General features: G+C 41.4%; 1 protein-coding gene across 1 annotated transcript in view; it reads right to left on the bottom strand.

Moving 5' to 3' along the window:
- Nucleotides 1-10046, bottom strand: part of TMC2 (transmembrane channel like 2) — a 62477-nt gene extending 52431 nt beyond the window's left edge. Inside the window, exons 1-4 of the mRNA XM_075919832.1 lie at nucleotides 9948-10046; nucleotides 8382-8440; nucleotides 4725-5285; nucleotides 1670-1825 (exon numbers count right to left, since the gene is read on the bottom strand). Coding sequence (XP_075775947.1) covers nucleotides 1670-1825; nucleotides 4725-5285; nucleotides 8382-8440; nucleotides 9948-10046 — 875 coding nt within the window. The remainder of the gene's footprint in view (nucleotides 1-1669; nucleotides 1826-4724; nucleotides 5286-8381; nucleotides 8441-9947) is intronic.
- Nucleotides 10047-22096: the final 12050 nt, after the last annotated feature.

Below are 22096 nucleotides of genomic sequence, written 5' to 3' on the forward strand. Positions count from 1 at the left end.
AAAGAAAGGAGCAGCTGAGGGGAGATGCCACAGCTGCTGCCTACTCTGGCAACATGGGTTGCTGAAGCTGTGAATGGCCACTAGGCAAGAGGTCCCCAGACTTTTCTTATTGGATACGCTTTTCAGATCACCCAGCACGCACATTCCCTCTTTCAGATCTACCAGCTGCCTGTTTCCCCCTACCCTTCCCATCACTGATAACTGTGTTCTTCTTAATGCTACCGATCTTTAGCCATCCGTCCATATTTCACTGTGCTGTACAGATATATGGTGCAATGTTACAACTGAAAAAAGTCCACTATGTTCTGAGCTCCGTTAAACTGGACAGCTACTGGACAATTCAATCTGTGCAGCCCAGTGAGTGGAGGTGCGGGCTTAGTACAGGGGTGGCCAGACTGCGGCTTGTGAACCGCATGCGGCTCTTCCCCAAAATTGTGGCTCGTGAAGCCGCTCCTGCACCCCCCCAGTCTCCACCCCCCTACCCCGGCTCGCGCATGTGCACACCAGGTCGGCAATTAAGGTTGGCACCCAAGATGATGGATGTCAACAGGATCCTGATATGGCCAAAAAGCCTAAGCTTGTTTCTTAAAGGGGCAATTTTTTTTGCTCGACAGTTCTGGTGCGGCTCGCGTTTTTTCCGGTGCTGTTTTGGTGCTCTTTGTTAAATGGCTTAGTACATCATCATCTCTGGATTCTCATTGGTACATCCTAAAGTAAATTAACTACTTTATTTTATATGGCAGTTTTCCATGGAGTTTTAAAATTTCACTTGAGTAGCCCATTATGAAAATGAAATAAAATCCACTGTTATACAATTTCTCCCATGTACCCCCCAGAAATGTCTTGTGTACCTCCAGGGGTATATGTACCGCAGTTTAGGAACCTCTGCTCTAGGCAAACACAGGCACTGAACCCATTTCTCCCTGTCACCCTCCAGGAGATTCCTGGCACTTCTTGCAAGGTTATTTTGAGGAGTGAAATTCTCCTTGGAAGTGGACTTTAGGTTTAGTTAAAACCATTCTCTATCTTCATCACCCCTCCCACCTCAGTTATCAAAGGGTAACAAGCCATTCCTTCATTGACATGGATTTTTTGGTCCCCTAGGCAGTCTGACAATTCTCACTGTTGTTCTTTGCATTCACTGTAAACATTTGCATTGCTCATCCATGCAGTGTGGGATGACAGGCAATGTTATCTTTGCTGTAAACAATACCGTATTTTTTCCAAGTCAACCTGCAAGCAGTAATGCTCGAGGAAGTGTAAAGTAACATGGAGACAAGGTGCTCTGATTGCTGGATAGAGTAGGCATGAATGAGAAAAGAAGGGCACAGAGTTCGCTTTAACAAGGAGTCTGAAAGTCATTCTCTGCCTTCAAAAAAGAGCGGAATGATCCCAGGCTGGGTATCAGTTGAACAGATTTTGCTCATCATCTGTTCTCCGGTTACAGAGACTGACAACAGAATCTTGCCTTGCGGCTCTCTTTCTTTAAACCCAACCAGGCTGGCTAAGTTCCTTTGGTTGTTTTCCAAGATGTGGTTCTTGGGTTGATGACAGCAGCAGCAAAATGTAATTTAAAAATGTTATTTACATTAATAATTATTAAACATACATTCAAGTTTCAGTGGTTTCCATCTGAAAAACTATAAATAACTCGGATGCACTGAGCTACCTGAGCAATGCTAGCTTCTTCATCATACGCCAAGGTTTGTTCCTCATGGTAGATATTAGTTTTTTCTTTTCCTCTACCTGTTCCATTAGCCTTGCCAGTTCTTCCTCTGAAAGAGACTCTTCATCAGATGAATTGGAAGCGGAGGAGGAGGAAGAGCTAGGATGAAAGTAGAAAAAAAATCGGGGAAAAATCAGATAACTATTGTAATAAGATGTAGCTGTATATAGCATCTTACGTATTAGAGATTGTGCAGCTTTTTGCAGACCAGCAAGTCAGATATGTGCAGTGTACAATAACTGAACAAAAAATGGAGCAGCTGTTATGTTCTCCACAATAACAGAGAGAATTTTGTATGCCAAATAATATTTGGGAAGGAAGGGATAGCTGATCAGGACTAGAGCTGGTTGGGAATAATTTGATAACGAATGTGTTTGTCTGGCAAATGATCTGTTGGAACATTTTTTTTAATGTTTTGAAATTTCTCAAATGTCCCATTTTAATATTTTCTAAATAATGAGGTCCATATTTTTGGTTCAAAACTCCTTTTCATTTTGAAATGTAAGTTGATTTATGGTAAGTTATTTTTTAAATTGTAGAAATTGAAATAAATCATTTAATATGATCACATCAAAACCTTTTGAATGACCTGATCCAAAGTGATTTTTGGTTCATTTGAAATTTGACTTTGTCCTAATGTGTGATGGGAAATCTTTTTGAAATCTGAAATTTTTGTGCGAAGGAAAAACTCTTATTCAGCCATCTCTACCTAGGGCACTGATTTATTTCTGGCTTTCTCTGAAAAATGCTCCAGGATCTTTAACTTCAATCTTGATATCTGCTAGCGTGAATTCAGATGATTTTTCCCCATTCAGTGCTGGCCTTTAATATCAACACTGCATTTGCTGAGCCCAAACCAAGAGAGAAAACTTGAATGTACACCCTGTCATGATTATGAGGGTTAGCCAGCAGCCTGGGGATTAAGGAGTTAACTACACCTAGCCAGGTGGAGTGACCAGTAGGAATGTAGGTGGGACTTTCAAACTGGGACAAAGGAATTTGGTTTTTTTCCTTTCTCCTTTTGTCTCTCTGGGAGAGTTCTCTGCAGCTACAGAGAGGGTCAAGCATGTCTCTCTCTCTCCAAGACACCATTCTTAATTTTCTGTAAGTAGGGTAAAGTTTAGGTAGTTTCGTTAGGCTTTATTATTTTAAGGGCTGGATATGGGATCTGATGTCTGGCACTGATTAAAAGAAGTTTTGACTTTTCTTTGTAACTAAGTTCTAAGCCCATGGAGTTTCTCCATGAGTATATTTTGTTACCTTCCCATCTAGTCATTATGCCTGCAACAGGAATATTGTTGTAATAATAAAAGTCTTCTCTTTTCTTTTTATTAACCTGGCATTGGTTACTTGTGTGTCCTAATTTTTATAATAGGGGTGAGATTTCCCAAATGATCTTTCCCCTGATTTCTTTATCAATATTTGGGTGGTGGCAGCAGAAGTTTTATTCCCAAGATCTAGGCTTTTAAGATTTTGGGGGAAGTTTTATACCAAAGCCTGGTAGATAGGCTTTGGGGTACACTTGCTGGCCCGCACTTCTGCATTTATCATGACAGAGTGGGGAAGGAGCCATGACACACCCTTGTAGCCCAAATGTGAGAGTGCTACCAACTAAATTGGCACAGTGATGGGTAGTCAAAATGATCTGGCTTCTTAAGATGCTGAAACCAGGTAGAAGGTTTTGAGCAAATGCTTCAGGTTACAGAATACCAGATAAGACATTGTCTGCCACATTTCAATTATAATAATAGCTTCACCAATGACATAAGTCCTCTCAGAACAGTGGCCTAGAGAGAGATGTGTGTACTGTATATAAACACCAGACACACATCAGTCTCAAACCAGCTCCTCAGCTTCTAAATCAGCATAGCTCCAGTGACATCAATGCAATTATGCTGATTTACACTAGCTGAGAATCTGGCATGTGCCTCTTGTCTTGGCCTTCACTTCTAAAATGCTCAGTTCTAGAGCCTTGATGTTGAGTTGTTCTATTGACCGTAGTTGCCTTAAAATCTGTTCAAAGTAAGTGTTGCAAAATCAAACTTTAAATGACTTGTTTTACTAACTTGGGTTTCACTGACATCATGTGAGCTGACACTAATGAACACTTAGTGGAAACAGGTGTCATTCTGGGGATTTAACTATAACTCCAATACAGCCCTGTGGATCTTTTCTTGTTCTTATTGTTGTAAAATGACTCAACCTTCTTTATAAGTATCATATGACCTGTTTGACTGCCAGTGAGGTTCTTACACTTACCTAGGTATGATTGCTGTGAGAAACACTATAGCCAGTCGACACAGGAAAACAAAAAGTAGGAGTGAAGCAGGGAAGGATCAGAACAAAGGAAAATGAAAAGGGGAATAGTCTTGAAAACCTAAGAGATCCATTCTAACGTTTTAGGATTATCAGATATCCAGCCAAAAGAAGTGTGCTATTCTGGCTTACCTTCAGTTGTCTTCCTTAAAAGGACTCTATTCCAATACTTGCACATTAAGAATCCATTACATACTTAATTCTATTATCATATTTAGGCCGTGTCAATCTGATCTTGGTAAAACGAAAAAAAGCAGTCATGTAGCACTTTAAAGACTAACAAGATGGTTTATTAGGTGATGAGCTTTCGTGGGGCAGACCCACTTCTTCAGATCATATTCTGAAAGTGAATTGGCATGACCATTATATAACAGAGGGATACAATGAAAAAAGTAAACAAATTACACACTAATGAATCAGCTACATAGAACAGAACGTGAGGGAAAGGAAGAGACAAGGAAGGAGGAAATTGCTTATTGTAAGAGTCAATTAAGTGGCTAATTTGGAGTTACTATGAATATCAAAAGGTGAGGAGGCTGTCTTTGTAATGTTTAAGGTAATTAATATAGATTATAATTACCTTACACATTACAAAGACAGCCTCCCCACCTTTTGATATTAGCCAGATTAGTCACTTAATTGACTCTTACAGTAAATTACTGTTTGGGGTTTGTTAGATTACCTCTCTGATGGATTTTTCTTCCGTTTCTTATTCTGCTCCTTCTCTTTCTTGTTTGTTTGCTTTTCTTTATTTTCTGCCTCCTTTTGGTCTTTGATAGAAGCCTTTTTATCTCCCTTTTTCTTCCCACTTGCTCCTTCCTCTGCCTCACTTTCCCCATCACTGTCATTCATTTTGTGACTCTTCTTCTTAGCAGTTCTTTTTTGCCTTGGGACTTCAGCATCCTCTTCAAGATCATCTTCTTCCCCATTCTTGTTTTGCTTTTTCCTTTCATGTCCACTGGACTTGGTGGCTTCCTTAGAGCGCTGCTTTCTAGTTGCCTTTTCCTCCTCTTCATCCTCTGCAATTGATGAAAACAAGTATTTTTGGAAACCTTCTATGGTGATGCAATAAGGATTTGTCCATTGTCTAAAAATGCAGGCAGAATGCCTAACCCAAACCCCATGGGGGGGTCTGAACAAGCTCCCATTGACCCTCCCTCCCCACAACCTTTGGATCAGAAGCAGGCCGATGACTGCATTCAGCTTTGACCGGGGCACACAATGTCCATTGATGATTGTGAAACTCGTGTTTGTGCATCAGTAAAGTTGAAAGTGAGAAACTGGTTCCAGATCTTGTCCTTTCAGAGTTATTTGGGACACCAGTGGGGACAAAAAGTGACCTGGCTTCAAGACAGAGCTTGATAAGTTCATACAGAGGATGATATGATGAGACTTCCTACAGTGTCATGTAAACAATCTGTAACTGCTCACAGCAAATCTCCCCAGTGGCCAGTGATGGAGCACTGGATGGGAAGAGCTCTGAGGTAATACAGAGCGCTCTTTGCTAGGTGTCTGGCTAAAGGGTCTTTCCCACATGCTCAGGGTATAACTGATCACCATATTTGTGGTTGGGAAGGATTTTTCCCCCAGGCCAGATTGGCAGAGACCCTGGGGTGTTTTTTGCCTTTCTCTGCAAAACAACGGTGACTTGAAGGTTTAAACTAGTATAAATTGTAGATTCTCTGTATCGTGAATTTTTGAAATCACGATTTGAGGACTTCAGTAATTCAGCCAGGGGGCATGGGTTTATTACAGGAGTGAGTGGGTGAGGTCAGCAATGTACAGGGCATCAAACTAGAATCAGATGATCATGATGTACCTTAAAATCTGAGTACATGACCTTTAAATATGCCAGAATTCTGAAAACACATTGTTTACTCAACTTCTCTTCAAAAATTGCATTGTTAGCCAATAAATCTATGTTACAGATACCCACCCACCCCCATACATACACTTTAATAGGCATTATATGCATGGTACTAATATTGCATATGTTAAATGAGTGCTGGATCATTATGCTAACTGACTTGTATCTTGTTCTTCCCATAATTCTGTTAATCTATGCCAAGTACCCCATAGCACTTCACAAAGCTGAATGTAGGTTTCATATTTCCTAAAGCTAGCAAAACAAAAGATGCATTCATTCTTTGTCCTGGTGCAGGTAAGGATTGTCCTAGTACTTGGAATGTGGGTTCCAAAACAGAAAATGAGAAGGGTACATCATGGTACAAAAGTGAAGTAAAAGCTGGTGGGTGAATTTTGGTTTTGTGTGAATATAAAGCACTTTTATACACAATAAAATATATGACTGCTTTTGAATGCATATTTCTATATAAGATGGAGTTTATACTGTGAAAGCTGCCCCTTTTCCGGCACATCCCTTCTTCCTCATAAAAAAGGGTTCACAGGGATGCCGAAAAAGCGCGTCTGCTCTTCTGAAAAAAATTTCAGAAGAGCAGATGTGTTCCCTAGACTTGGCAGAGTTTTTCCGGGATACCTCTGGTATCCCGGAAAAACTCTGTAGTATAGACATAGCCTTACAGCAGCAGAAGGGAATATGAGGGGGAAGGAGGGCAAGGAAGAAAAACAAAGTGGTAAACAAAACAAAACCCTATAGACATCTGTTTTGCTGTGTGTGTGTGTGTGTGTGTGTGTGTGTGTGTATACAGAGAGAGAGAGAGAGAGAGAGCGCCTCCCAAAAGAACCGACAAAGAGAGTTCAAAATATTGACGTTTTTGGTTTAGTTGAAAAACTGGGAAATTATGAAAGCACCAAAAACTTTTCTTAAAAGGTTTCTTGTTTCTAATGGAAAAAAAATGTAACCAGTTCTAGTGGTTTCCCTTCTTCACTGGAAACCAGACTGAGACCTTCAATTGATTTCATAGAGGCCACCAGATAATGATTTTCAGTTATTATTTACCTAAGTGGAATCTGAACTGTGGTTTAGAGGATCTGTCAGTCACCAGAAAACACTTATTACCCCAACAATCCTAGCCCTTAGCAGTGTCTTTTTATTTACTCTACTTGTGAAGATTTTTTTTTACTTAAATCTTGTCTATGGCTTTTCCTGGCTTTTGCCGTAAGTTGCTTGTCTGTCCTAAATCTATCTTGGCGTTACCTATCTCTCCTCATAGTCATAAGTATCAAAGACTCCCTCTTACTGTGACAAGAATGACATAAAAAGCTTGAGTTCGAGAGTAAAAGATGATCAATTTCTAGATGTTTGCATTATCCTATACAGTCACTCACATCACACCACGCACACAACACAGAGCTGCCTGCTATGCTGTGACAAACCAAGGAGAGCTTCACTCTGAGTCCCATTCTCTCTCCAGGATGTAGGGAGAAGGGAGCAGCCAGGTTTAGGAGCATTCTCATGTACAACAACATCCTCCTCATCCAAGTCAACGACCCAGGCAGGAAATCTAACTATGCATGGTAGCGAGGCAAGGTGGGGAAGGTAATATTTTATTAGCCCAACTTCTGTTGGTGAGAGAGAAGTTTTCACTCCACTAAAAGATATTACATCACCCACCTTTTCTCGTTAATAGCCGGAGACCAACAGGGCTACAACAACATTGCACTTAGCAAGGCATAACTCATAAGACCATTATCACTATGTAGCAAATCAAATCACAAAATAAACCTCTGGAGAAAAAAGATCATTCATTGTGTGTTTCCAAATAAGACACCTGCTATTATTCTCCACTCTACCTTCGCTCTCTGAGTCACTTTCCACTTGCCCGTCAATCTCCATTCCCGCTGCAAGACAAAACAAGTTGAATAACTGAATTTGTTGTTGGGATTTTCACATATAGTGTTTTACACTTGTAGTTCTTAAGTACTGGCTGAAGACCACAAGGTGCCCTCTTTAATTATATGCTACTGTGTTTTGGTGCTATGAAATCTTTAATATTGCTTAAGTTTTGCAAGTAAATTAATAAAAGTTCCCCCCAAAAAAGAATAGGAAATGTACTGACACACACAAAGTGTGGCCTGGCCCCTAAGACACATTTTTACAAATATTTGATAAAACTGCTACAAAATTTCAAAACTGAAATGGCTGTTTATTCATACTAACCATCTTCCATGATGACTTGCAGTGCAGATTTCTTTTTCCTCCCCATTTTTTTGCCACAAACACTGTAGCTCCAGTGCTGCGTGCACACCAATTATAAGTAGGTTATTTTCCCTCCTTCAGTGCCCAATTATTTGTCTCCATACTGCTGCACAGTAAAGTGAGCAGTCCATGAAGCTATATCTAGTTCATTTGGATGTCATTTGCATGCTGGACAGCAACTCCAGAGTCTGAACTTGGGAGAAAGGGAGACACACGCACTTGCCAACAATCCAGTCCAAACACTTGCTGCTCTGATCCTTTTTCAGTGTGGAAAGCACCTGTCAGCATTACATTACATCACATTATTTAAACATGAAGGAAAGCCCTTTGATGGATACTCAGTAGTGTCCTATGAAATGCAGACACAAGTCTTGTCCATTTTTTTACCTAAGCTGGTGCACGAAAGCTTTGGGTGTACCTAGTTTCATACTGCAATATCTTTTTCACCTGCATCAATTTATGTAACCCTACTGACAAGGGAGAAACCTCAAATGACCATTTTAACCCTGTCAACACTGTACCTCCTAGGCACACATCTTTGAGTCCTCTATTGTCTTCCATGTACGGTCCTACAGAGGTTATCAAGGATACATCTACACAGCAAGATTGTTTTGAAATAACTAGCATTATTTCAAAATAACTCAGTCCACATTTACACAGCAGGCAGTTATTCTGAAATAACATCAAAATACTGTCAAGCTGGAGGAATTCTTACTCCAACTCCTGTAACTCTCATTGTACAGGGCGTAAGGGAAGTTGGAGGAAGAGTGCTCTATTTCAAAATTACCTGTGTAGACACTCCCAATTTTGAAACAAGCTACGCAATTGACAGCTCAATTTGCATAGCTTATTTCAAGGTAAGCCCTGCTGTGTAGATGCACCCCCAGTCTAGTAACTGAAGCACAGGACTTGGCCATTAAGGATATGTGCACTCTACCAGGTTATTTCAAAATAAGTTATATTTCGAAGATATAACTATTTTGAAATAGCACTTCTACAGTACAGGGAAACCTCAACATTAGTCTGAGTCAGGTTCTCTTAATGTGGATGTGCTAACTTGACTTAGAGCCCCAGGAAGCACCGGGGAGTAATCATTTTGAATGACTCTGGGGGGTAGTTATTTAAAAATAACAGCAGCTGCGCATCCACACTAATCCTATTTCAAACTAGCAGTATGGAAACAGGCATTATTCCTCACAGAATGATGGGCTATTATTTTGAAATTACAAGCCCATTATTTCAAAATAAGTTTGAAATAACTGGCTTGGTAGTGTGGATGCTTGTGCCCTCAGACACTGTTGCTCTACTCGCGCCTCTCAGAGCTGTTGTTCCAGGCTCTCTGCAAGTTCTGTACCAGCTACCTCAAAAATGTGACTTCCCAACCACTGCTTCCTAACAACAACAACTGGAGATTTTCTTTTTTAAATGAAAGGAGATCCTGGAGAACAAGATGGTGCCAGTAGTATAAAGTGGTCTTGTACATTGAGTATACAGCTATTGTGGAGCATCATATGACTGCTGCAGAATTGGGTTAAGCCTCAAAATTTCCACCTCATCATGCAGCCATAACAGATAATTTGTTTTTCCTCTAAAATGTAACAGCTGTAGCTGCAGGCTCAAGCCCTGTTTTGGCACATTCGTAGCTAATTATGTAATTTTCAAAAGTGCCTTGGAATACCAGGCATAGAAGGTACACTAGAAATGCAGTTATGAGGTGGTGTCTTCAGGGCTTGTCTGTATAACCTATTCCTGAGAAAGGGGCTGTTCAAAAGGGTTGTTTCTCACAGAAGCAGCAATATAAGGGCTCACTCTCTTGCCCATAGATGTCCACTGCTTCTTTTTCTTCTCTGTCACATGCTCTCTGTAGATGCCATTACCAGTCATGAAGCCGAAGACATGCCCATTTTTAAACCATGAAGTGAGGTAATCCCACAGTCTCATGCTGTGAGGAAGAAAGAGACTTAGCCTAGGTGCATGCGATTTGATGATTTCATGAAGTGAAATAATACCAGAGTCCGATTCACGTCAATAGTAATTGCACATTAGAAATGGCAGTCTTGTCCTCCTCAAACCTAGAGATCATCATGTATTCCAGTGTCTGCCTCATTAAACTCGTTAGCATGTGTGTAGAAAAGCATATGCAATGGCACACAATTAGTTTTTTATCAAAGGGATTTATTAATAGCTATCAGAGCAATTTCGTTCTGCCTCGGCTTTGCAGCCCTTTCAGATTAACCACATTCTCATCCGTGGTTTTGCCTAATGTGTCACAATAGCCCTTTCACCTGATCTTCTACTTCATTTGCATTAGGAGTGTTAGATCAGATTGGCATGAACAAAATCATGTCACAATCAGCATCATTCTCCTCACATATTAGAGCAAGCTCCATTTCCCCCCGCCCCCCCTCCGACTGAAATGCAGGGGCAAGTGCATGGGAAAAAAATGGAAGAGTTCTTTCCCAATCTTTAATTTCCTGGGAACATTGCTGGTTTTGTTCTCCACGAGGTCTTTGATTAATACACAGCAACTCTCTCTGTCCAACTGCACTCGCTGGGTTAGTGATCACACTGTAATGTAATGTGAGGTGTGGAAGATCAGTACTGTGGTACAGGTGGTAGAGCTACAGATTGATTAGTGTGTGTATGAATTGTAACTGCACCTCTGACTGGACACGTCTCCAGGGCTACCTGGAGAAAATCCATAATGACTTCACATGAAAAAATCACCTGACAGACTATTTGCTATTCAGGGGTTCCCTCTCACTAGTACTTAGAAGAAAGATATCCTTAGTATATGCTAGCATGACAAGGGAAGTGGTCTGAGCATCTCCATAGTATGCACATGGATGCAAAAGGCACCACAAGGTTAACAGTCAAAGATCTTGAAACAGGGATGATTAATTTATCTTAGCTGTACTAAGTTGCATGAATCAGAGAGGGAAAGATCTGGCACACTGCATAGCAGGACTCATTTTACAGCAATGTGCATACATCAAAGAATCATAGAGTAGCCGACAGACCAAAAATGTGCTATGTTTATTTGACATGGATTTATATACTTGTATGATGTGGCTAATTTACGTCACATTTGTTAGCAATGAGGATGAGAATCCTCTACTTCTTTTAGTGAATTGGTTAGTTTACCTAAGAAGATAAAAAGTCTTGCATGGTTTATTTCTTCCTTAGAGTTATCATCTGGGAAATGAAAGAAGTGCTTTTGAACTCTAAATCTGTGCAATACTAATTTATACCTTGTATGGAGAAAACATGAATCTAAATAATTATTTATGTAAATGTCAGACTTGTGAATGGAGCATGAACATTCAGAGAACTGTAATTAACTTTTCTGCCCGATATTACTTGGGTATCTCTTGCCTTTTTGGTGACTAATCGTGTTTAACTTGTGACATTGTGGTTTTAGTATACCGGGACGTTAGACTTTGCACACACATCCAAGTTTTTAAATTAAAAACAGTTGTGTTTTTAAAGAAAGTGTAACTGGATCTTGGAAGCACATGTAACACACCTCTTAATATTTAATGAGATAGTATTTCTTTCTGTCTGGTAAACATAGAACTTTAGCTAATTAATCCCTGCCTTATATTTATTCAGTGTTCCTCTTTCATAAGTGATCTGTGCATGAGGTTTCCCAATGACTCTTGATTTGTGTGTCCTGTTGTTCTGATGAAACACTGAAGTTGTAAAACGCAAAAGCACGCATTAATGCTGTGTTAAGATTGAGAAATCAAGCTCTCCGAAGTCCAGACATTTCAAAAGTTAGAAGTGTTTCCTCAACATTAACTCAAACATATTGCATATAGATCAGTGTTTCTTAAACTTTTTAAGACTGAGGAACACCAAACAATAATTTTTTTCATGGGGAACATGAAGGATTTTTTTGTCGAGCAAAAAAAAAAGAAAAAAAAAACCAAAACACTGGGAGACCTGGGGGTCAAAATGCACCACTATCCCCTCAGGAAGACTACCCTAATAACAATCTGGTACATAGAGCTGAAAACGCAGACCACAAAAAAGTAGGGATAATAATAAACAAATACTAAATAAGGTCATGTGTCTGGCCAGGAGGGAGAATAGAGGAAGGGTCTTGTGACCAGGAGGAAGGGTAGAGGAGGGTCTCGGGGCAGAATGTCTGACCAGGAGTGGGTCTTGGGGCAGGGTGTCTGTCCAGGAGGGAGGGTGCAGGAGGGGACTTGGGGCAGGGTGTCAGAGCAAGCTGGGAATGAGGGGTCTTGGCAGGGGGAGGGGAATGAGGGGGGTTTGGGCATGGGGGGGGGGACGCTTACCTGGCTTGGCACCCTGCTACAGCAGGAAAAGCCTCCAGGGAGCATGCTCTTGTTCCTCAGGGGGGTGTGGTGGAGAGCTCAGTTCCCTCCCCCCGCCTCGCCCACCCATGCAGTGGAGAACCCAGCGCAGCTGCAGCACCAGGCCAGGCTTCCACTGGCAGAGAAGCGGGGGCGGGGGGGGGGGGGGGAGTAGAAGCACCAACTGTCTCTGCCAGATTAAACTCTGCCATTTCCCTAGCAGGCTGGGGAGGGGCGCAGGGGAGTGAGAGCAGCAGCAGATGGGGGCAGCAGAGCCCAAGCATGCCCCAGGTGGGGTAGGGGGGCAGCAGAGCCTGAACGTGCCCCAGGTGGAGGGTTGGGGGTGGCAGAGCCTGAGCCGGGTTTCCTGCAGGTGGCAGATTTAAAAACACCGAGGTCCAGGAGCAGCTCCTCAGCTCCGGTCATCCCTTCCCCTCCTGGCAGCAGTTTCTGCTATAAAAGCTGTGCAGCACCAGAGGCCCCGTGTGACAGGGGCCGTCCTGCAGGCTGGGGAGGAGGCAGCCGCAGCAGGAGCTGCCTATGGGCTCTGCAGGGGACAGGGGATCAGAATTTTTTCGGGGAAGCCCGAGTTTCACTTCTCAGAACCCCAGGGTTCCGCGGAGCACCATTTGGGAAACACTGCCCCAGGGAAAAGTTGTTGAGCAAAAAAAAAAAAAAAAGAAAGAAAGGAGGTTTGCTCTTTTAAGGGTGGTCATTTTGAATTCTGTTCTTTCCACAGCACACCTCCGACTGCCTCGCCAACTTTGTTCTTTGCCAACTTTGCATAATGTTTGATATGCTGCCTCATTTCTCTGTACTTAACATTAGAAATTACCCTGAAATTATCTAAGGTACAACAATATGGTAACTCTTAGTAAAGGCTGATTTTTTTAAGGGTGTTCATTGTATACAAGGAGAATATGACAAAGAAGTTTCTCAGCTCTTGGCATTTAGAACTTTACTTTTGGAGACTCTTGTGTTCATTGCCTATTAACAATTGACTTGCATTCTGGAGGGGGGGAAAGCTTTGTTGAAAGAGCAGGGGTGGATATAGGGCAGGGCGAGTGGGGCGGCCGCCCTGGGCCCCGTGGTTGAAGAAGCCCCAAGCATGCGCTGTGGCGCCACCGTGCATGCGCCGTGTCAAAGGGGGAGCCCCGCGAAATTGTGCTACCCTGGGCCCCGCAAAATCCTCATCTGCCCCTGGGAAAGAGTATACTCAAATTCTCTTATAAATGATATATGTTGTTTGTGCATTAAATTACCTCTATGGATTGCACAGTTCCTCTGAAAAAAATGGAGGGGATTAAGAGCAGCTTGTATAACTCTTAAAAAAATGCCACATTCTGAATAACAACTGAGTTCCTAAGTCCCCAGTTACTTGTGCCATATGTTTCTGTGGAAGCAACTTACTCACAAAATTCTAGGACCGATGAGAAGAAATAAGGAACAAACAAGGGGAGCCATCAAATACTTCCTTTCTCTTCTCTTAGCATTTCCTGTTGTTTTTCCTGTCACTGGCTCATCTCATCGGTGAGCTTCTGAGAACCCCCTAGCAATGAAAACAATAAAAGGAAACTGCCAGTATAATATATTACTATCTATTTTATTTGAATAACAATGGCAGTCAGAAAGATGTTAAACCGATAGCCAGTCAGGCAGAATTATGAAAACCATTTAGATTGCTTTTCTGTTCTAGTAAACAAAAAGAAAGCCTTATGTGAGGTACTTGATTGTAGACAATCTCGGCGTGAGAAACTGTGCTTGTGATGTTGGAAGAGTCAGACTTATTTGGAAAGGTTTCTGTGTAGGATGCTTTCCATGTAAGGGATTTACATGTAGAAGATGTAATATGAAGGAATCTCTTGTGTTACATAGAAACATCCGAATTAGACGCTTTTCTGAGTGAGAACTTTGCGTTGGAAAGCATTTTACTAGAGGAATTATTATAGGGGGCCTTCTCCTTAATTTTCACAAGATATCTAGAGGAATGAAGGAAACCTCCGGTGTTAGATAAGGCTCACTGGGGTCTCCCAGGAGAGAATTTGTTTTTCTGTTAATTCTTGGGAAGTGTTCACACAAGCTGATGGTGGATGATGTAGGGACAGAAAAAGAGCCTCACTTCTCCTTCCTGAGCTTTCCTAGATCGATAGCTGAATCCCACAGCTCCAGTTTAACCAGGAAGGAAAGAGAAGTCCTGCTGCTATCATTCCTTGCTGTCTCCTGAGGAAGGAAGAAGAGCTGGCTGCTTTTGCCTGGTGTAAGCATTCTGCTAGCAGCAAATATCTCCAATGGCTGGAGATGGGAAACTAGATGGGGAGGGCTCTGAGTTATTACAGTGAATTTTCCCCCAGGTGTCTGGCTGGTGAATGTTGTCTGTGTTCTCAGGATTTAACTGGTCACTATATTTGAGGTTAGGAAGGACTTCTACCCTCCTCCCCAGTCAGATTGACAGGGACCCTGGAAGCTTTTTGCCTTCCTTTGGAGTAGGGCATGGGTCACTTGCAGGTTTAAAGTAATATAAATGGTGGACTCTCTGCAACCTGAATTTTTGAAATCATGATTTGAGAACTTCAGTAATTTAGCCAGAGATTATGGGTCTATTACAGAAATGGGTGAGTGAGGTTCTGTGGCCTGCAGCATACAGGTCAAACTAGAATCAGATAATGATGATGATGTCCCCTTCTGACCTTAAAGTTTATGGATCTATGAATGAATTTGTGCTCTTAGTCTAGTTTCTTGTGCAGAGAGCAGTTGACCTCTGATGGTGAACTCAGCAGAGTTTGCCATGTTAATAAAGTCTCATGGGGTTACACCCTGTGCCTACACTACATATCTACACCACTGTAAGTATGCAACTCCAGCTACATAAATAAGGTTGGAGTTGACATACCTTAGATGTCATACCTTAGCTGGAGTTGCCATACCTTAGATCGAGTTTCCACAGGATCTGCACCACAGGTTGGGGATGGAGGACGTGAGAAACCTTTCTATCAACTTACCTTACTCTTCTCATCCAGAATAAAGTAGTAGGGTTGACAGAAAAGTGATTTGTGGTCAATTTGACAGGTCTTCAGTAACTCCACTAAATTGACTGGCAGTGAATTGATCTCAGTGTGAATCCCTGCTGTAGTATAGATGTTGCCTGTGACTAAGGGCACGGAGAATAAATTTTCCTCTCGTTCCTAGAAGAGTTAGTTCCCTCAGGTGAGGAATGATGCACTTTGGGAAGATGATAGAGAGAAGGCTGCCTGGCTATTTATTGTAGCTATTTCCCAGAGAGAAAAATTCAGCTTTCAGGGCTGTCAGAAACCTGTAACTCACATGTGGGGTAGGCCTAATATACAGAAAGGGGAGGAATGCGATGGACTTAAAATGATAAACTAGTTTTTGTTCTGTACAAGTATTTCTAGCATTTTCTGTGACTGGAGCTGGTCAACATTAACTTTTATTACAGTGAACCCTGTAATAATGCAATAAGAGCTCCCTCTTGTGACAGTAAATTTACATGGCACATGACTCAATTTGGAAGAATTTGTCCTGTGTTCTGACATCTTAGGCCCTCTTTTCAAAGGAATGTGGTTTTTTCTTAAAGTGCAAAAGATATATTTATTCCCCTCCAATAAGCCCTCCCCACTTCCTGCATCACCTCTCACTTACTGACCGGGGGGGGGGGGGGGGGGGCATTTCAATAGCAACCAATTTTAGAAATAAGGTACACAATGTGGGAGACCAAAAGAGGTCATAACTACTTAACTACTTAAAACATTAATTTAGAAACAAAATGTTCCAGTTCATGCTCAATATAACCTCTGGGAGCTGTTAGAGAGGTTGAGGAACAAAGTCAGGGATATTCTGAATGTTTGCAAAGGACTACTGTTTAAGTGCTAAAATTCACACAATATCCTATGGTGGTTACAGTGATTTTCAGACCTCCAGCTTATTTGCAAAATTGTTCTTTGAATGTATTTTTTAACCCAACTAGCCCAGATCTTAGCTCATCAAGATGGGCTCCAGCTATTCTACAGGGAGCTGCTCAAAGATTTTTCTCTGCCCCCTTTTTTTGTTTTGAAACTAATGGAGTTTGAGGGTATTCAAAAGAATAATCCTGCTGCCTTTTCCCGAAGAAAATAATTGAGTGCAGGAATGGGGAAGGTGGGCCGGTAAAAGTATCCTGCAGCTAAGTCCCCAAAATACTATGGTGAATTCTTATAGTACCAGTGTAATGCCACCACCACAGAGATGGAGAGTGGGCAGTTTGGGGAAAACTTTGGCCAGAGAAGCAGAGAATCTCCTCAAAAATTACCACAGATAAGATCCAATCAGAGCAGACAGTACCTTTAAAAAAAAATTAATCATAAATCAACCTTGCCTGAATTTGAACCCGTGGCTCTTAGAATATAAATAAAGTAAAACTCTAATAGTCCGGCATCCAATAGTCCGGCACTCCTTATAGTCCGGCATCAAAATGGCAAGAGCCTAGTGAGTGAGCTTCGGCGAAAAAAGAGTCGCAAGGTAACAGCGGCAGCAGCTGAATTGAGCAAAAAGGGTAAAAAAAGCTTTAAAAAACTAAAACATTACAGTATACTGTATACAGTATGTACAATAAAAAGGGTTAAGAACACTTTATATACAGTATATCATGTATACAGTATATATATAACCTGCTTATAGTACCTCCTGATAGTCCGGCATATCTGATAATCCGGCACCACCTAAATCCCATAGGTTCCGGATTATCGGAAGTCTACTGTATATAGAACCTGAAACCACTGCACCCACCCTTCTTTATTTTGTTTCTTAACTTCTGGTGTGATTTGGTTCCTCAAAGCTAACTTGTTCTTTCAGGAAAAGTGTGTCATGGTTGCAGAACAAGAGAAACACTGCTTCTTTTCAGGAGTAAAATGACAATTACTCAAAAGCCCTTCTGCACTAGGGACATACTCTGAAAATTTTCCACACAGCTAAACACTAGCTTATTTCTAGTGGTATTAGTAGGATTGCCAGGTGCCGGTTTTGAACTGGACAGTCCAGTATTGGAGCTTTCTGTTTGGGAAACAAATTAAGAAAATATAAATGAGAAAATATCAATGTCTGATATTTTCTAAATAAGATGTAATGTAGATTGTGATGTAATGTCAAGCGTGTCCGGTATTTTTATTGAAACCATCTGGCAATCTTAGGTATTAGCAATGTGGGAAGCCCTACTGTAGACATGCTGGCAGGTACCACTAGCATTATTAACACTTAGACACTGTGTAAACAAGGATAAATGGTAGTGTTAACACTGCTGCTGTGCTAATGCACTATTCATACCTGAAATCCCACTATTGCTAGTACCGGAGGTGCTGAGCTGGGGTTAGCTATGGTAGGACATTTGTAGATAATGTATTTAGTGTACACAGGGCGGAGGAAACTAGTCTGAAGGGAATTTCGTCTACAATTCTTACTCCTGTTAGTTTACCTTCATCTTTTAAAAATGTGCTTTCCTGCTGTTTCCTTTTTTGCTGTCCATCTATTTGCAGCCCATTAATTCTCAACAAGCCTCTCCTCATGCATAATCCATCCTCTCACACCTATTATTTCTGTCAGAGTCTGGCAGTTCTTCATGTGCCTGGTGTTTAGTACATCACACTTTGGGTTCTATTGATTATTATAAACATATTTATCCCTCCCTTTAAAGCACTGTTGTTTTCACCCTGCTGATGTTAAGGAATTACAGAATTTATCAGTAACAGCAGAGTCTGCAAACCACAAAAGGGCAGAACTGGGAAACAGTCCTTGGCTTTTTTCCCCTCCATTACTAAAACATGCACTAGCAGGAATCTGAAAGCCTGCCCAAGACTGTGAATGTTTCATTTTGGCTACTGATGAGGTAATGCTGGCAATTGGCATGCTACCTAGTCCCTAGCCTTAGGGAGAGGTTTGCATTCCTTTGCTTTAGAGTCCTCTGATAAATTAAGCAACTTTGCCAAGGGCCAGAAACCTCAGGTAACTGTCTTAGTATTGGTGCTCCAGAGACCACTTTTTGTTGTTGAAGATATACACCCCACCCGCCAAACTGACATTGGGAGTGGAACCGGGAGAGACTGATTGGATTGCCTCTAAATTTTGTTTTTCGTTGTCCTCATACCATAGCTGTGGTATCACATCTCAAGACAACAGACCAATATATCTGCTTGCCTTAGTACTCTTCCATTCTTGTTTATAGTATCCATAGAAATGATGTGCAGTTAATCCAGTTCAGTGGGAATTTTGCTGCCATGGTTTAGCAGCAGATCAAATATCTATGAAATATCCAACAGAAAAAAATCATTCCCTGACAGGCTGTGCATCTACCTGCTTTTGAGCAGTCATTTCATTCTGTGCATATGAACCAAAAATGCCTGTGGAGATTTTATGATAAGAGAGATACTAATTTTCACAACTCTTGAGGGGGTGCTGCTTTCTGTGGACGTGATTAGATTATGAAAAACCTTTTCTCTATATGGATTTTGTGCTGGGAAGCTGTGTTCAATTTCCTTTTATTCTTTTTTTTAATAAAAATAAGCTTTCTATTTATAGGTCTAAGAATTGTTTGTTACTAGTATTAATACGTTGTGCTTGTTTAGCAGCTTTTGTTCAAAAACATCAAATCATATGCACAGTAAGCCTTGCAATGTCCCTGAGGAGATATGCCATAAATATTAGCCCTGTGTTAGAAATGTACCAAAATGCCAAGACGTTAACTTTGCCCAAAGATCACACAGTGATAGGTGACAGAGATGACAGAATTCAAGGTTCCAGCCCCCAAATTCTTTGCTCCAACCAGTAGAATGCACTAGATCATAGGGGAAATCAATATATTTGATCACTTCCCTTCAATATTTCAACAACTCATACTGGAATCCATGTGTGTATAATTAATGCAATGTTCATGTCACATAGTTAAAAATCTCACACACCTACACAAACCAACCAGCAAATGCAAAAGTGAAGGTTCATCAGCAACATTATCTTGATTGTATTGAACAACCCGTTTTTAATTTTTAAAATATAAATAGTACTGCACATTTTAACCAAAATGCAGGAATATACAGAAATATGATGTGCACAGCAGCTGAATTTATACCACTCTTGGAACTTTTTGTAATTTTTTAGAATGTACAAACTAGATACCAAATTAACCTATTTTTAAAAATTGATTACAGTTTTTGGGCAGAGGGCGGAGGTGAATATGGTTGAGGTAATATAGAGAAGGTGAAATCCTGCTTGCAAAGTAGTTGTACAAAGTTGGATGACAACCAATAAAGGGATTTCCTGATTTTATGGTTTTTATGCTGATCCTCACCCTGTCACTCCAAGATCTTAAATACCTTGCCTCTATAGGCTTCTGTTTCCAAAAACTCCCCGAGTCACAGATTCTGTGGCTTTGGGAGATAACTGCCACCACCAAGTGGAAAAAAACAAAACCCCAAACCCACCCCTTTCTTCTTAGGGTTAGGAAGGAAGTACTTGGACTTCTTCCAGAGGGGTATCCCCAAGATCTTTTATCAAGAGAGAGCTTGGAAAAAGAAAAACAGAAAACAAACTGCAATCTCTGATAGCTAATCTCTTAGTCTTAGGCATTCATACACAGATCTTCTGCTACATTCCAGGACACAAAAATCAAATCATCGCCTTAAAAAGAAAGAGGATTTTATTAACAAAACAAAAAGATATACTTAATAAATCATACTTGGTTGCTAGGTGTTACAGAGCCACTGAGGAAAAAACAAAACAAAACACAGAGAAAAATAATATGTCTGGGTGCAGTTTAGAAATAGTAAATGGTGGGGTGGGAGTGGGGGAAGGAGCACATGAACTTAGCACAAAGATGTTTATCCAAACAACAAAACAAAGAAAAATAACCTGATTGTGACTAAATATACAACCCCTCGTTTAACCTGAGTTTAACCCCTTTGTCACCAAATGTTGGCCAGTACTCCTCCTATCCATCAGAAATGGTGTATGCACTTAAATCGTTTCTAACAGTTTGTGGGATTATGTGTGTAGATGTGTATTGAAGTCCACCATTTAAAAGTGAGATTTGTTTATACAATTATTTTTCTCTCTCAATAAAACTGAAATTTGCACAATTTTAGTATGACAGAGAATCAGCTCAGGATTGCCTGAAAGGGTGGGGAATCTCTACAAATCTTTTCTATGAATTTTGGGTGAGGTAACAATTTGTAACAAAACATAAAACTAAATCCGCTTCAAGCACTTTGTGAGTGTGTTATGAATCCCTAGCTTAGATCTGTCGGACAGTTTTTGAGAAATGTGTTGCAGAATGCTGAGGCAGATTGTGCTTTAATTTACACTGCAGAAAACCACTGACCTTTTGAGTAATAGATGAAACTAGGCTCATATTTTACATGTATGAAGTTCAGACTCATTCGCTCAGAGAAATTGGTTATACTGCCTTCATTGGAGATTTATGATGCAGGCAGTTCCATTTGTAACAAAGTTCCATTTGTTGTGTGTCTGTTCAGTGGGTCAGAGAATAGCTGAGGTAAATTGTTATGAAGACCTGGAAGGTAGAATAGAAGGAGGTGGTCTGAGCCATGTTACTTTAGAAAATCAGTTATCTCAGACGCTGTCCTCTATACTTTTTATCTAGCGCTTTCCCCCCCACCCCTAATTTTTCATATTCTCGATGCATTGGCTTGCTCTTGGTGCAGTTTGTTAGCCCACGATTGAACAGACTCACCGCAAACAATTAAACTTTTAGCTTTATAATATGCCTCCTCTGGTTCTGTTGCTAGTATAAGGTTTGTTGGGAATTCAGGCCTCTCTTATCAAGACCAGTCTGAGCTAGTTTTAGCCATTAAACTGAAAGCAGCCTGTGCACACAAGGGTGACCAGATGTCCCCTTTTTAAAGTTCTCCTGCAGATGTCCCAATTTTTTTTTTTTTTTTTTTGAAAATAGGCAAACGATCCCATATTTTCTGTCTTTGCCCTTTCATGAATACTGCTGGGTCTTACTGCTTGCAGAATCCTTGCTCGCCAGCCACCTGTTCACCAGTGGTGAGTGAAGGCAGTGTCAGTGCTGGGCAGTGGGGGTGAGCGTGCAAGGCTTGTGGCTGAGGAAAGCTGCAGCATGTGCAGAGCCGGTTGCTCCCTCCCTGGTCCATCAGTACAGTCCCTGCCGTGTGCCAGCTTTTGGCCAGCAGATCTTCCTTCTCCTCGCCCTTCTCCCACCCTATTTCCAGTGAGCACTGGGTGCTTGCTCCGATGGCTGCCGAGTACGGGCAGGTTGTCGCCACTTATGAGTTACTTCTGCTGCTCACCCATCAGCCCTGTCACTGTCCTCTCCCTCCTGTTCCCATTCATTCCCCTTAGCCCCAAGCTCAAGACCTTCTGGCCTGAGGCACTCGCTGCCCAGGAGGTGCCAAGCCCTGCATGTTCCAAAGCTCCAGGCAGAACTGGCATGGGGAAGCCTCTCTGTCCCTCAGCTGAACTCTGTATGGCAGGGAGGAAACTATTTCCAATGTGTTTTGCGTCCTGACCCTGCAGGTCTCCAGGCAAGGGTGATAAGCACCTTCTTCACACATTGCCCCCCTGTCCCACGTCTTGCACCATCCCGTGGGCACT

This window comes from Pelodiscus sinensis, chromosome 2 (assembly GCF_049634645.1).
Source record: "Pelodiscus sinensis isolate JC-2024 chromosome 2, ASM4963464v1, whole genome shotgun sequence".
Classification (NCBI taxonomy): Eukaryota; Metazoa; Chordata; order Testudines; family Trionychidae; genus Pelodiscus; species Pelodiscus sinensis.